General features: G+C 32.7%; 2 protein-coding genes across 3 annotated transcripts; both read left to right on the top strand.

Annotated features, from left to right (window-relative positions):
* Window positions 1–4,415: 4,415 nt before the first annotated feature.
* Window positions 4,416–6,317, top strand: LOC108903501 (zinc finger protein 845-like). Its single transcript, XM_018705714.1, has 3 exons — window positions 4,416–4,610; window positions 5,084–6,193; window positions 6,239–6,317. Exons 1-3 carry the CDS (start codon window positions 4,552–4,554, stop codon window positions 6,315–6,317), a joined length of 1,248 nt encoding a protein of 415 aa, XP_018561230.1. The 5' UTR covers window positions 4,416–4,551.
* Window positions 6,318–8,710: 2,393 nt separating this feature from the next.
* Window positions 8,711–12,573, top strand: LOC108903514 (zinc finger protein 33A-like). Of its 2 annotated transcripts, XM_023453996.1 has the most exons (3): window positions 8,711–8,939; window positions 10,669–10,990; window positions 11,722–12,573. In XM_023453996.1, exons 1-3 carry the CDS (start codon window positions 8,800–8,802, stop codon window positions 11,923–11,925), a joined length of 666 nt encoding a protein of 221 aa, XP_023309764.1. In that variant the 5' UTR covers window positions 8,711–8,799; the 3' UTR covers window positions 11,926–12,573. The 2 variants fall into 2 exon arrangements, with proteins under 2 accessions (XP_023309764.1, XP_018561246.1); XM_018705730.1 differs by lacking the exon at window positions 11,722–12,573 and having other exon boundaries at window positions 10,669–11,477.

The raw sequence follows: 12,573 nt of genomic DNA, 5'->3' as shown, positions 1-12,573 counted from the left end.
TCTTATTTTATTTATTTCAAGTTTACTCCTTGTATTTCATTCTTGTACTTCTAAAGTACATGATTAATTATTTTTATTAGTCAGAATTAACAAGTTTTCAATCAAAACTGGACAAAATACTTGCAAAATGTATTTAAAATACATATTGCAGAATACATCTTTGGCAAAGTATTTTAAATATAAATTACTTAATATTTAAAACAGTATTTTAAATGGCCAACTAGGAAATGTTTTTTTTGACGTCAATTAGTATTAGCGATTTTTTTCCAAAAAACATTACGTATTATCATTAAACATGCCTTAAAATGTCTTATCACCAAGTTTCATCAAATTCGATACATCTTCAGGCGAGCAATCCATGATATCACGCGAAATAATGCCTTGTGGAGTACGGAAACCTATAATTGTACAGAGCTCAGAGCATACATAAGTGATTACAAGCCAAATGACCAGTTATTTTCTTGGAGCAGGAATTTTATTTCCTTCTCGTTGGCAATTAAGTTTCAGTAAAATTATAACAAGAAGATGAAGTTTACATTTAACGGTTTGTTATTGTTTATTTTAAAGAATTCATTACTTACCAATAGGTAACGCTAAGATTGAGTTATTTTTAATTGACAGTAGCAGCCGTACAATGTTGGTTGCCTAAACTCAGCAGTCATATGGCTTGTCATGATCTATGAAGGCCCCGTTTTTGACATGTTTTAAAATTAAAGCCTTGTTTTGGAAAATTCCCTGTATATGCAATTTTTTCAGCGACCCACTACTGCAGGGCTCCGATAATGACCCTTCGGCGAAGAGTGATTGTAAAGACGCAGAAAAGGATGGATTTAAACGCTCCAATAAATACAACACATCACCTCATAAGGACACTTCGCAACTGCCGATTTATAAATGTGATGGTTGCAACTACGAATCGAAGAATAAAACACTTTTTATCAAACACCAGTTGGTACATAAAGATCCTTCGGAAGTACAAATGTACAGGTGTAACGACTGCGATTACGAAACCAGATATGAGAGGGCTATCAAACAACACCAACTGAAACATAAAAATCCTTCTCAGGTTCAAACGTACAGGTGTAAGGACTGCGATTACGAAACTAAATACAGGGAGGGTATCAAACAGCACCAACTGACGCATAAAGATCCTTCGCAGATCCAAATGTACAAGTGTAACTACTGCGATCATAAAACTAAATACAAGAGGAATATCAAACGGCACCAACTGAAACATAAAGATTCTTCGCAGGTTGAAATGTACAGGTGTAATGATTGTAACTATGAAACTAAATTCAGCAGTTATATGAAACGACACCAACTGGTACATAAAGATCCTTCGCAGGTTCAAATGTACAAGTGTAACGACTGCGTGTACGAAACTATATACAAGACTAGTATGAAACGCCACATGTTGGGGCATCACCAAGTGACATTTAAGAACTCTTCACTGAAGTCGATTTATAAATGTGATGTTTGCAACTACAAAACAAAACATGAGAAATATTTTGCTAGTCATCAGTTGGTACATGAAGATCCCTCGCAGGTCCAAATGTTTAGGTGTAACGAGTGCGATTATGAAACTAAATCAAGCAATCGCATGAAAACGCACAATCTGAAGCATAAAGATTCTTCGCAGGTTCAAATGTACAGATGTAACGACTGCAATTATGAAACTAAATACAGGGGTGATATCAAACAGCACCAGCTGAAACATAAAGATCCTTCTCAGGTTCAAATGTACAAGTGTAACGACTGTGATTACGAAACTAAATACAAGGGTTATATTAAGAAGCACCAGTTGAAACATAAAGATCCCTCGCAGGTTCAAATGTACAGGTGTAATGAATGCGATTATGAAACTAAATACAGTAGTAGTATCAGATGTCACATGGTGAAGCATGTGGGTCCTTTGCTAGAATAAAAGCACACATACGATTTTGAAACTATACAGACATAATAAGAATGTTAAAAAAAATATTCACAAGTGTCGGTTTACAAGTGCATTGTTTGTGACTACGAATCTAAGTACGAAAGAAAGACTTTTAACAGTCATCAAGATCATTCACAGGTTCAAATGTACAGTTGTAATGAGTGCAGTTACAAAACTATATATAGGAAATGCACCAATTTGATTTTTAAGCACAACTTATGCACAGAAAATGTATGAATATGAAGTAAAATGTAAAAAATAGACATATGATTTTGGACTAGCATTTGTAAAAATTACTAATACCTAGTATAAATAAATAATAATGGCTGTGCCTTTGTAAAAATGTAAAAAATGTAAAAATGTATGACAGATACATTGCAATAGGTATACAATTTTATCTTAAATTCTTTGATCAAAATACAAATTATAACCCCGCTGCAAAATGAATAATGATTACATATTACTGTGGTCAAAAGGTCATTTGATCAGCTGCAACTACAAAGACGTAGAAGAATAATGTAAATTATAAAATTTTGCCCAATCTATACTAATAGAAACAACAAATGTAACAAACGTAACTTAAATTTAGACGTATGAACCTAATTCTACAAACCTATCTTTGTGCATTGGTCATTAATTATAATTTTAAATATTTTTCTCTTAAACGAAGCTAAAGGAATCTTTTAGGGAGACGGAAATATTATTACATTGTTTTTATATCTGGCTTAAAGAGGATATTTTAAATTGTTGTATTTCGTGTTACGGAATGTCAGTAGCAGTTCTTTGAGGAGTAATTGTACGGTATCTAATTTTCTTGATGTTAACACATGTAATTTTCAGTGATTTTACATATCCAGACATTCGGTTTTTTCTGATGCATGTGAAATTTGATCAAATTTTGTTTATCCCATATACTGTTTTATACTATACGCCACAAAAGTCATATTTACTTTTTTTGGAACACTTCAATTACACATCACACACATCACACACATCATCACACATCATCACACATAATCATCACATCATCACACTTCACACATTTAAAATTAATCCTGCATCCTACGTAATTTTATAATTTCCATCTAATTCTGAGAATTATAATAACTCTGTCCCCTTCTCTAATTATTAACTATTCTGCATTGTGTATTAGTGTTATTTTCAGAGCTAGGAATAAGTTTTAATCACCGTTGTAGTTTTTGTATTAGTAGGCTTGTATAAATTAAAGACAATTCAACTATATGTGATGACTTTTTATCTTAATGTAACACCGATCTCTATCATGAAGCTATGTTACATTTATGAGAACGTATTTTGAAATATATGTATTTCAAAGTGTCTTTTTACATCACTGAACAAAAAAAAATAAAGAAAAGTGTTGCATTCTGCTAATACCATCTCGGCCATCTGTACAATATGGAGAGCTTGAACACTAAACCTGAATCCAGTGGCTGCTCGTCGTATGAAGCAATTGAGGCCGAGCTTCAATGTAAAATTGTTTCAGTTAGGGGTTAATGTACGCGTCGTATAGTACGCAGCTGGTGTCTGATGTTAGTGTGACAGATTTAAAATTTAAAGGCTTTAAGGATAAGGACGAGGAAGATATTAATTTAAAGTAAATGAAAAACAACTTCCTTACAACAAAACAAAGTAAAAACTTAACGTAATTTACTAGATACTTATTATATTATCAAATACCTACATAGGTAGCTAATAATGAAACTATTTAACAATATTGTTTTATCTCAAAACACCTTTTTCAAGACGTAATAGCGTAAACTACTGCTCCTAAACAAATTAAAATCGCTAGTCAACGAATTTTAAAATATTTTCGATATATCTGTTACTTAATTTTATTGTAAATACAATTTTTTAAAGATTTATTACGGTTATAGTAGGGCTATTGGCGAATACCTCCATAATAAAATATGACGTGGAAATTTATTCCTATATATTATTTGAGAGCAGATTAATAAAATATCCAAATAGTTGCGTATTATTTTTTATAAAAACGATATTAAACTCAATAGTTATAATGTTGGATTGTTACATAATTAAATTTATGGTAGCAGCAGTTTTTTTGTAAAATCTGAAGGTAGGAGAAAATTTTCTGAAACGTACTTAATTTTAACGAGTCTATAAGTTTTTATGTGGAAATATTTTAAATATAATTGCTGTTCCAGGTTGATAATTAAATTTATAAAAAATCCGCAGTTATTGTATTTATCGGAAAATCTGATCATGTAAAAAAATCCGTAGATCTACAGACAAATCCGTAGATTTCACAACACTGCGTTATCTCCTTTTAGTGACCTTGATAGAAATCGCAATTCTATGATGGTGATCTGATTGAAAGAAATCTAAATTCAGATTACTTTTCTTTGTTCTTATAGTTCCTAGATTAGAAGAGGAAGAAGAGTAGCTTTTTCTACCTCATATTTTAATTGAGGTTATAAAATTCATAACTGTCCCCAGTTATGGTTTATCTTATCATATACTTTACAAAGAAATTGTTGCAGTTAGTGGTGTTCCAGAAACTGATGATGTATAGTATTATAAAAATATATCCGTCACCATTTATTTGTTAAAACCTGGACAAATAATTCAATATTAACGAAATGGAAATGGCAATTAAAGTTGAATGTGTCGATATAAAATCGGAAGTTGAGGAAATGTGGTAAGAAGCGGAAGGAATAAATTATGCTAGTTTATGAGTTCGGTGATAAATAAATTGTAACAAACGTATAGTATATCGGCTTTACTTTGAGACAAGTAAAGTAAACATAGAAAACTATACATTTATAGCTGTATGTTAAGGGCGCATGAATTATATTTAGATGGATTTAGTTAAGTTTTTCCATAAAAAGTACATTTCCATTATCTTGAAAATTTCAACCTTGAATAAATTTGATTTTCTTATGTGCTTTTGAAACTTGCGTTTGTGTTTTCCCAGAACTCGCTAATTTTTAAGTAGTTATTATAATTTGAGAGATTTTGGTCCAAGTTCCACAAAGTGAAGCGAGCAAAAACTTACAAAAAGCGGTAAAGTCTGTTCTTATAAAACTTTTATTATAGTAATTTTCTTTGAAATACAATATTAAGATTAAAACCTGATTTTCAAAAATACTCTGTATATGCAACTTTTTTCAGGGACCCGGCACCTTTGACCTCCGATAATGAACCATCGGCGCAGAGCAACTGCAAAGATGCAGTAGAGGACGGGTGTAAACGTGAGGAGGGATCAGCGAACGAATGCAATACGAAAACCAAGCAGGAGTGCAAAGTATTGTACAAATGTGTTAAATGTACCTACAAAACTAGAAGCGAGAGCTGTTTTACGCAATACAGTGTGAGACACGAGAATTATTCTGAAGTGCACAAATGTGAATCGTGTGAGTATGAAACTGAAATTAAGGAACTACAACAGATGCAAAGCTGCGAATCATGTAATTGCCAGACAGAGTGTAGGTGTGACTTTGTTAAGCAACATAAAAGTTCATCTGAAGCACGATTGTACAACAAATTGCAACATAAGGACGCTTCACAACCGCCAGTTTATAAATGCGAGGATTGCAACTACAAATCAAAGAATAAGAGACTTTTTATCAAACATCAGTTGGTACACAAAGATCCTTCGCAAGTACAAACGTATAGGTGTCACAATTGCGATTACGAAACTATATACAAGAGTTACATCATAGGACACCAACTAAAGCATAAAGATGCGTCACAGGTTCAAATGTACAGGTGTACCGAATGCAGTTATGAAACTAAATTTAATACTAACATAAAAAAACACCAACTTAAACATAAAGATCCTTCGCAGGTCCAAATGTACAAGTGTAACATCTGCGATTATGAAACCAAATACAAAGGTGCTATCAAACAGCACCAACTGAAACACGAAGATCCATCTCAGATTCAAATGTACAGGTGTAGCGAATGTGATTACGAAACTAAATACAAAAGGAATATCAAACAGCACGAACTGAAGCATAAAGACTCTTCGCAGGTTCAAACGTACAAGTGTAACGACTGCAAATACGAAGCTAAATACTGGGGTCACATCAAACGGCACCAACTAACACATCAAGATCCTTCTCAGGTTCCAATGTACAGGTGTAAGGACTGTAATTACGAAACTAAACACTGGAATTATATCAAACAGCACCAACTGAAACATAAAGATCCTTCGCAGGTTGAAATGTACAAGTGTAACGACTGCGACTACAAAACTAAATACAAGAGGAATATTAAACTGCACCAACTGAAACATAAAGATGCTTCGCAGGTTCAAATGTACAGGTGTAACGACTGCGATTATGAAACAAAATACAAGAGCAATATGACGTGTCACATGTTGAAGCATAGAGAAACTTCTTAAATTCAATTTTAGGGTTCAGACTTGCTAACAATTAACCTCTTAACTGGTTGTCATGGGGATATGGCGTTGCTTAGTAACATTACAGTCGCTCAATATTTGAAATAGTTGTACATGTAAAATTAAACTAAATTAAGTATAAGTAAAAGGGGCCTTGTATTTCAGTGATTCCAACTGAGGTTTAATTGAAAATTCCGATAAATATGTGAATAAGAAGTAGAACGTAAGGCCTACATCTACAAACATTAATTGCAAATTGAAGCTTGAAATTTCTAATTTAATTCTCTTTAATTTGAGCTGTTCAAGAGCTTTGTATGATGATTTGTCGATGAGTTATCGTCATTCAAATATCATAGGTTATCTCTACTAGGTTTTATTGAGATCGGTTAATAGAGAGAACAATTTCAACACCCTGTATCTCTAAAACGGGCGGTTCCAGACCTATGTTTATAAGGCAACCATATATTATTTTAATCTCTATCTGCCTTCGAAGTTTCCTGTATAAAATTCAGACAATCCTGTATAGCAGGATTTGTCCCCAAAAAAGTTTTCCAAAAAATCAAAGTTTGCTCTCAATGTAGAAAAGACTTACTTTCCAAGGATAGATCAGATCCTGAATATTTTTTTATTGAAGTAAAGGCTTACTCCTCAAATGCTCTTTCAGCTCCGTCAAACAATTTTAATATATTTTTTCAAAAATATATTACTGTTTTGACTAACGTATTGCCACAAATATGGCATTACTCAAACATAACAAAAGTTTTGAAATTTGTGTTAAAAAATCTTTGCAATGATGAAATATTTACATGCAAAAATCATAATATTAAAGATTTTATTTTTGATTACACAAGTTTTCATTCATTGATGTGGATTAAAAATATTAATGATATTTTGAAAGGTAAGCAGATTGTCGGGAATTTTTCTGATCTAATTAAAATTTATTTAGGAGGAAATTTGAAGTCTATCAAAAATATGCTAAAAAATACAAGCTGTTAAATGTTAAAAAAGGCGAATCATTGATTTTTTAATAAACAAAAAATATATTCTCAGCTTTTTAAAAGTATGTATTTATGAGTATTTGTGTTAAAGTAAAAATGGTATTTCTATATGGTCTCTGTACAAGTGGAGCAATAACTCAACTGCAAAATAATGTTTACTATTAGGATTAGGATCATTTGGGTTTATTAGCAATTACCTTATTTTTATTTGTTTATTTAAATTTTTGTACCTGTACATTTTATAACATAATTTAAAATAAACTTGCTATTCTAATAATGTGTTTTATTATTACCAAGTTAAATCACTTATTTGAGATCATTTTGACTATCTAAAAATATTTATTCAATTTTCGCTAATAAATGATTTAAATTGTTCAATGTAATAGTAATAATATATTTTAAAGCTAGGATTTAAAATTCAAGGGCGTTGTGACTAATTTTGGTTCCAACCGCTAGGGGCGCTAGGTGTTTGCCGATCCAACCACTCTTTTGGACTTGTGCACTAAATGCGCACACAGAGAATATGTCTAAACTCTACTACACATACCTCTACTCATATATGTAATATATATATGCCTCTACTATAATATCGGATAATAAAGGATGGAAACGTATGTGTAATCTGTGTTCAAGATTGCTAAACTAGAGTTTACCAGTCCTGTTCTCCCGACCCGACTGTAGAAGCAGAAGAACAAATTCTCTCCACCCGACCTCTTCCTCTAATTTTAAATTGAGGTTATAAAAAATACATTTTAAAGAAAATTGTGGCAATGAGTGGTGTTCAAGAACCTTTGTGCAGGCTTTGTCTCAAAACTATAGCTGATAACAGTTATGAAATAATAGAGAACGCTACCAGAGACATTCTACATGTTCTTTTATTGAAATTAGTGAGTCTGTGCAATATATTAGATTCTACTACCTCAATACGTGAAGCGACAGCGATAATCTATTTTCATTTATTCGTTACTTTCAGTCATAGTTATTCTTGTTTAATTAAAGCTGCATACATTTTAGAAATGTGACGGCGAGAGCAAAGAGGTTATTTGTAACGCTTGCAGAAAGAAGTTAAATGCAGCATTAGAATTTAAATCAGCATGTCTGAATACCGATAACACAATTAAACCATATGTGGATTGTGAAAAAATGTTAGAGCTCGATTTGAGAGAAATGTATATGAGGGAAAACGGAAACAAGATAATGGATATTTCAGACAGTCAGAAAATATGTCGATTGTGTATGCCCCCAGTAGAAAGTGAGTTTAGGTGCATACGTGAACAGGAACTTGAAGCTGTTGAGAAATTGGCTCCTGAAATGGTAGGAATGATATATGAAATACTTGCCTTTTTCACAATTTAAAAAATTATACTTTGCAGATTATAAATATCATCAAAGATCCCGTTGTTTGTAGGCCATGCTTCGAGTCTCTGTGTACTCACAACAATTTTCTGGGAGATTGCTTAAAGATAGAAGAAAAAATTTGTTCAGCAATGGAAAGTCCAGCAGATACAGCACAATCTGACATATTCATTAAAACTGAATACTTGGACAAAGAACTCGATATTAATGAGGCAGAATTGTCGATCAAAGATGAATGTGTTGATATAAAGTCAGAAGTTGAAGAAAAGAGGTACGAAAAGACTTTTTTAAAGTTAATCTTATAGGATTAACCCATACTATTAGCTTGTGTTGCCAAATTAAGACTTATCCCAGCGGAAGCGTCAATTACTACTCCAGTTTATAAACTTCTTTCAAAATTCTCCTCAACCCGGTAGTCACAATAGTGTTTCTTTCGCCACACAAAAATTCACAGTGATAAGAGACGAACGAACTTATATTTGCATACATTTTTTCCCATTCTATAGGCAACCCAAATTGCTAACTTTAAGCTGAAATAAAGTAAAAGTAAAGTAATAATTTCACTTAAACACTAAATAGTGTACACTGTACAATATTTGTTCAGATAGAACTACTAAAATATATATATGTATATACAGAAGAAATTTATTTTAGTTCCGGAAAGTGAGGTTAGGTCCCTCGAATAGCTTCAAATTGCAGTTAGAATTGTTAGTTCAAATCTTTCTGTATAATGGCGTGGCGATACTAAAAAATTTGGGGATATACTGGGAAAACTATATTACAAAAATTACTCAAAATTTAACGATCTTTCGGATGAACCGCATTTCAATAAAAAAAAAAAATTTAGCATCGCACACCATCTACACACAAAGATTTGTACTAACTATTCTAAATGCAGTTTGAAGGTGTGCCAGGGACTTAACAGCCCCAGTTTCTTCATTTCGGAGATATTGGCAGCGGGAGTGTTAAATGACACACCATGCATATAAGATAGATTTTTTGGATTAAAATGTATTTTTATTGCTTTTACAGTACAATAGAATATAAACCATAAATAAACTAGGAGATAATAGATATGTGCAGAGTTACTAAATTCAAGCAGAAACAAAATAACAATAAAGTGGTAGTTTCACTTAAATACTAAATCGTGTATCAACTGTTAACTTTATCAGGTCCGCACTGCTGAATTATCCTTAATTTCATTACTGTAGAGATGGGGAAAAATAACTTAAGACAATTTATACTGCAGTATGCTGGCAGCAAATCGAGACTTGGTTTTGTAACTAAAGCTTTGATCTTGACGAAATTGTAAATAGTGTCAAGCTTTTTCAGAATCCTGTTTAACGATAAACTATAACCAACACGATAAAATTGTTTGGTACCTTTTGCCAATATTGATAATTTCTTCAACTTGTAAAATATGATTTCAACAAGCTCATTTGGTATGTATTCCATGGTCCTCTTGTAGTTTTTCCTTATCATGAACTCGATGAATGAGGTATTCAAATATGGAATGTATCCTAATAGAACAGCGCTCCGCATAATGTCGAGATGCTTGTATAGTATTTGGATGACATTCCCTTCTACATATTTATAATTATGCTTACAAGTTCGAGATTATTATGACTGTGTGCCATTTTGGCAAAAGTGTTTATTAATGCTCACTAAATAATCAAAAGTTTGTTAAAGCACTAACATTATCGTCTGCAACAAGCTTACACTACCGCCTAATTAACACAAACCCACCAAGAGCTCAAAGCGAAACTTTTATCAAACGCTATTATAAAATATCAAAGAATGACTATATTAGAAGTGGCAGCAAACGCTGATTTATTTCGGCGCAGTAATATGATTAATTTCAGAACGGGCATCAATCTCATTAAATTCAAATGCAAATGTGTCTGCTCTTATAAAACTTTTATTAGAGTAACTTTTTGTAAAATGCAATATTGAACTTTAATCCTGATTTTCAACAATACAGTGTATATACAATTTTTCAGCGACACGTCTCCGCAGAGCTCCGATAATGAACCATTCGAGAAGGCCCAGATGTATAGATGTAACGATTGTGATTACAAAACTAAACACAAGAATGCTATCAAACAGCACCAATTGAAGCATAGTGATCCTTCACAGGTTAAAATGCATAGGTGTAGGGATTGCAGTTACGAAACTAAATACAAGAGCGATGTGAAAAAGCATGAATTGACACGTAAAGGTCCTTCGCAGGTTCAAATGTACAGGTGTAATGACTGCAGTTACGAAACTAAATACAAGGGCGATGTGAAAAAGCATGAATTGACACATAAAGATCCTTCACAGGTTGAAATGTACAGGTGTAACGTTTGCGACTACGAAAGTAGACACAAGTTTGTTATCAAAAGGCATCAGCTGAAACATAAAGATCCTTCCCAGATTCAGATGTACAGATGTAATAAATGCAATTACGAAGCTAAATACAGGGGTTATATTAAAAGACATCAACTGAAACATAAAGATCCCTCGAAGGTTCAAATTTACAAATGTAACGACTGCAATTATGAAACAGTATACATGAGAGATATCAATAGGCATCAACTGACACATAAAGATCCTTCGCAGGTTCAAATGTACAGGTGTAATAACTGTGACTACGAAACTAAATACAAGAGGAATGTCATACAGCACCAATTGAAACATAAAGATCCTTCGCAGGTTCAAATGTACAGATGTAGCGACTGCAATTATGAAACAGTATACAAGAGATGTATCAATCGACACCAACTGAAACATAAAGATCCTTCACGGGTTCAAATGTAGTGATGTAGCGACTGCAATTATAAAACAGTATACATGAGAGATATCAAACGGCACCAAGTGAAGCATAAATCGTTCTACACGGTGCGTGAGTTTTTTGAGTGTAGTTCTCTTTGATTGTTGTTTGTTATCTTGCATTGAGCAAATTGACTTTATAGTCAATGAGTGTGTCATTGTTATTTATTTGTTATATATTTGTATAAATTCTTATTGTGAATTTTATTGTATTTACTTGACGTTTTCCATGCANTTCACAGGTTCAAATGTACAGGTGTAACAACTGTGATTACGAAACTAAATACAAGAGGAATATCATACAACACCGATTGAAACATAAAGATCCTTCACAGATTCAAATGTACAGGTGTAACAACTGTGATTACGAAACTAAATGCAAGAAGAGTATCAAAGAGCACCTACAGAAACAAAGATCCTTTGCAGGTTCAAATTTACGGATGTAATGGCTGCGATTATAAAACTAAATACAAGAGGAATATCAAATGGCACCAAGTGAAGCATAAAGATTCCTCTGGAGGTCTAAATGTATAGGTGTAATGACGCAATTATGAACCCAACTATAGGAGCTCTATCATGTGTTGAAGCACAAACAGCCTTCTCAAGTGCAAATATACCGGTGTGATCTCTGTGATTTGTAAACTAAGCATAACGCACAAAAAAAGGTTAGCAGCTGTGGATTACCTTCCATCAAAGTGCAGAATATAGTCAAATGTAGTGTCATTTAAGACTAATAGTTGTGAATGACACCGAAGGTAAAATAGTGAACGTAACACCTGCCTTTAAAAACTTCGGTTGAAACACGAAGTTGCGACACCAAAACCTCACCGATAGAATGCTGACAAGTGGTTTGTAGAAATCGCCATAACCTAGTGATGAAAAGTCCCTACTTTTCCCGTTTCTTAAAATGTGACAGTCTGCTGATTAATAAACGGTTTACAATTTCGATGAGTTATGTTATATGTGCACATATACAGGGTACAACTATAACTGGGGTCAATTTTCTTTTCTGGTTCAAATTCTTTTTAGTCAAATAAAAAGTTGATTTATTAGTTTTTTAAATGCACTTTAATTGTTTAATTAATTGGTTTTCG

Source organism: Anoplophora glabripennis, unplaced genomic scaffold (assembly GCF_000390285.2).
Source record: "Anoplophora glabripennis isolate ALB-LARVAE unplaced genomic scaffold, Agla_2.0 scaffold163, whole genome shotgun sequence".
NCBI classification, from domain to species: Eukaryota; Metazoa; Arthropoda; class Insecta; order Coleoptera; family Cerambycidae; genus Anoplophora; species Anoplophora glabripennis.
The sequence above is the reverse complement of the archived record's forward strand: the minus strand, read 5'-3'. Positions and strand labels throughout refer to the sequence as shown.

Excerpts from the sequence above, each read along its gene's own strand:
- LOC108903501 (XM_018705714.1), top strand. The coding sequence starts at position 4,552 with ATGGAAATGGCAATTAAAGTTGAATGTGTCGATATAAAATCGGAAGTT. Across the intron at positions 4,611-5,083 it reads TCGGAAGTTGAGGAAATGTG|GGACCCGGCACCTTTGACCT; the intron begins GTAAGAAGCGGA and ends AACTTTTTTCAG. Across the intron at positions 6,194-6,238 it reads TACAAGAGGAATATTAAACT|GTGTAACGACTGCGATTATG; the intron begins GCACCAACTGAA and ends TCAAATGTACAG.
- LOC108903514 (XM_018705730.1), top strand. The coding sequence starts at position 8,800 with ATGGAAAGTCCAGCAGATACAGCACAATCTGACATATTCATTAAAACT. Across the intron at positions 8,940-10,668 it reads TCAGAAGTTGAAGAAAAGAG|CGACACGTCTCCGCAGAGCT; the intron begins GTACGAAAAGAC and ends ACAATTTTTCAG.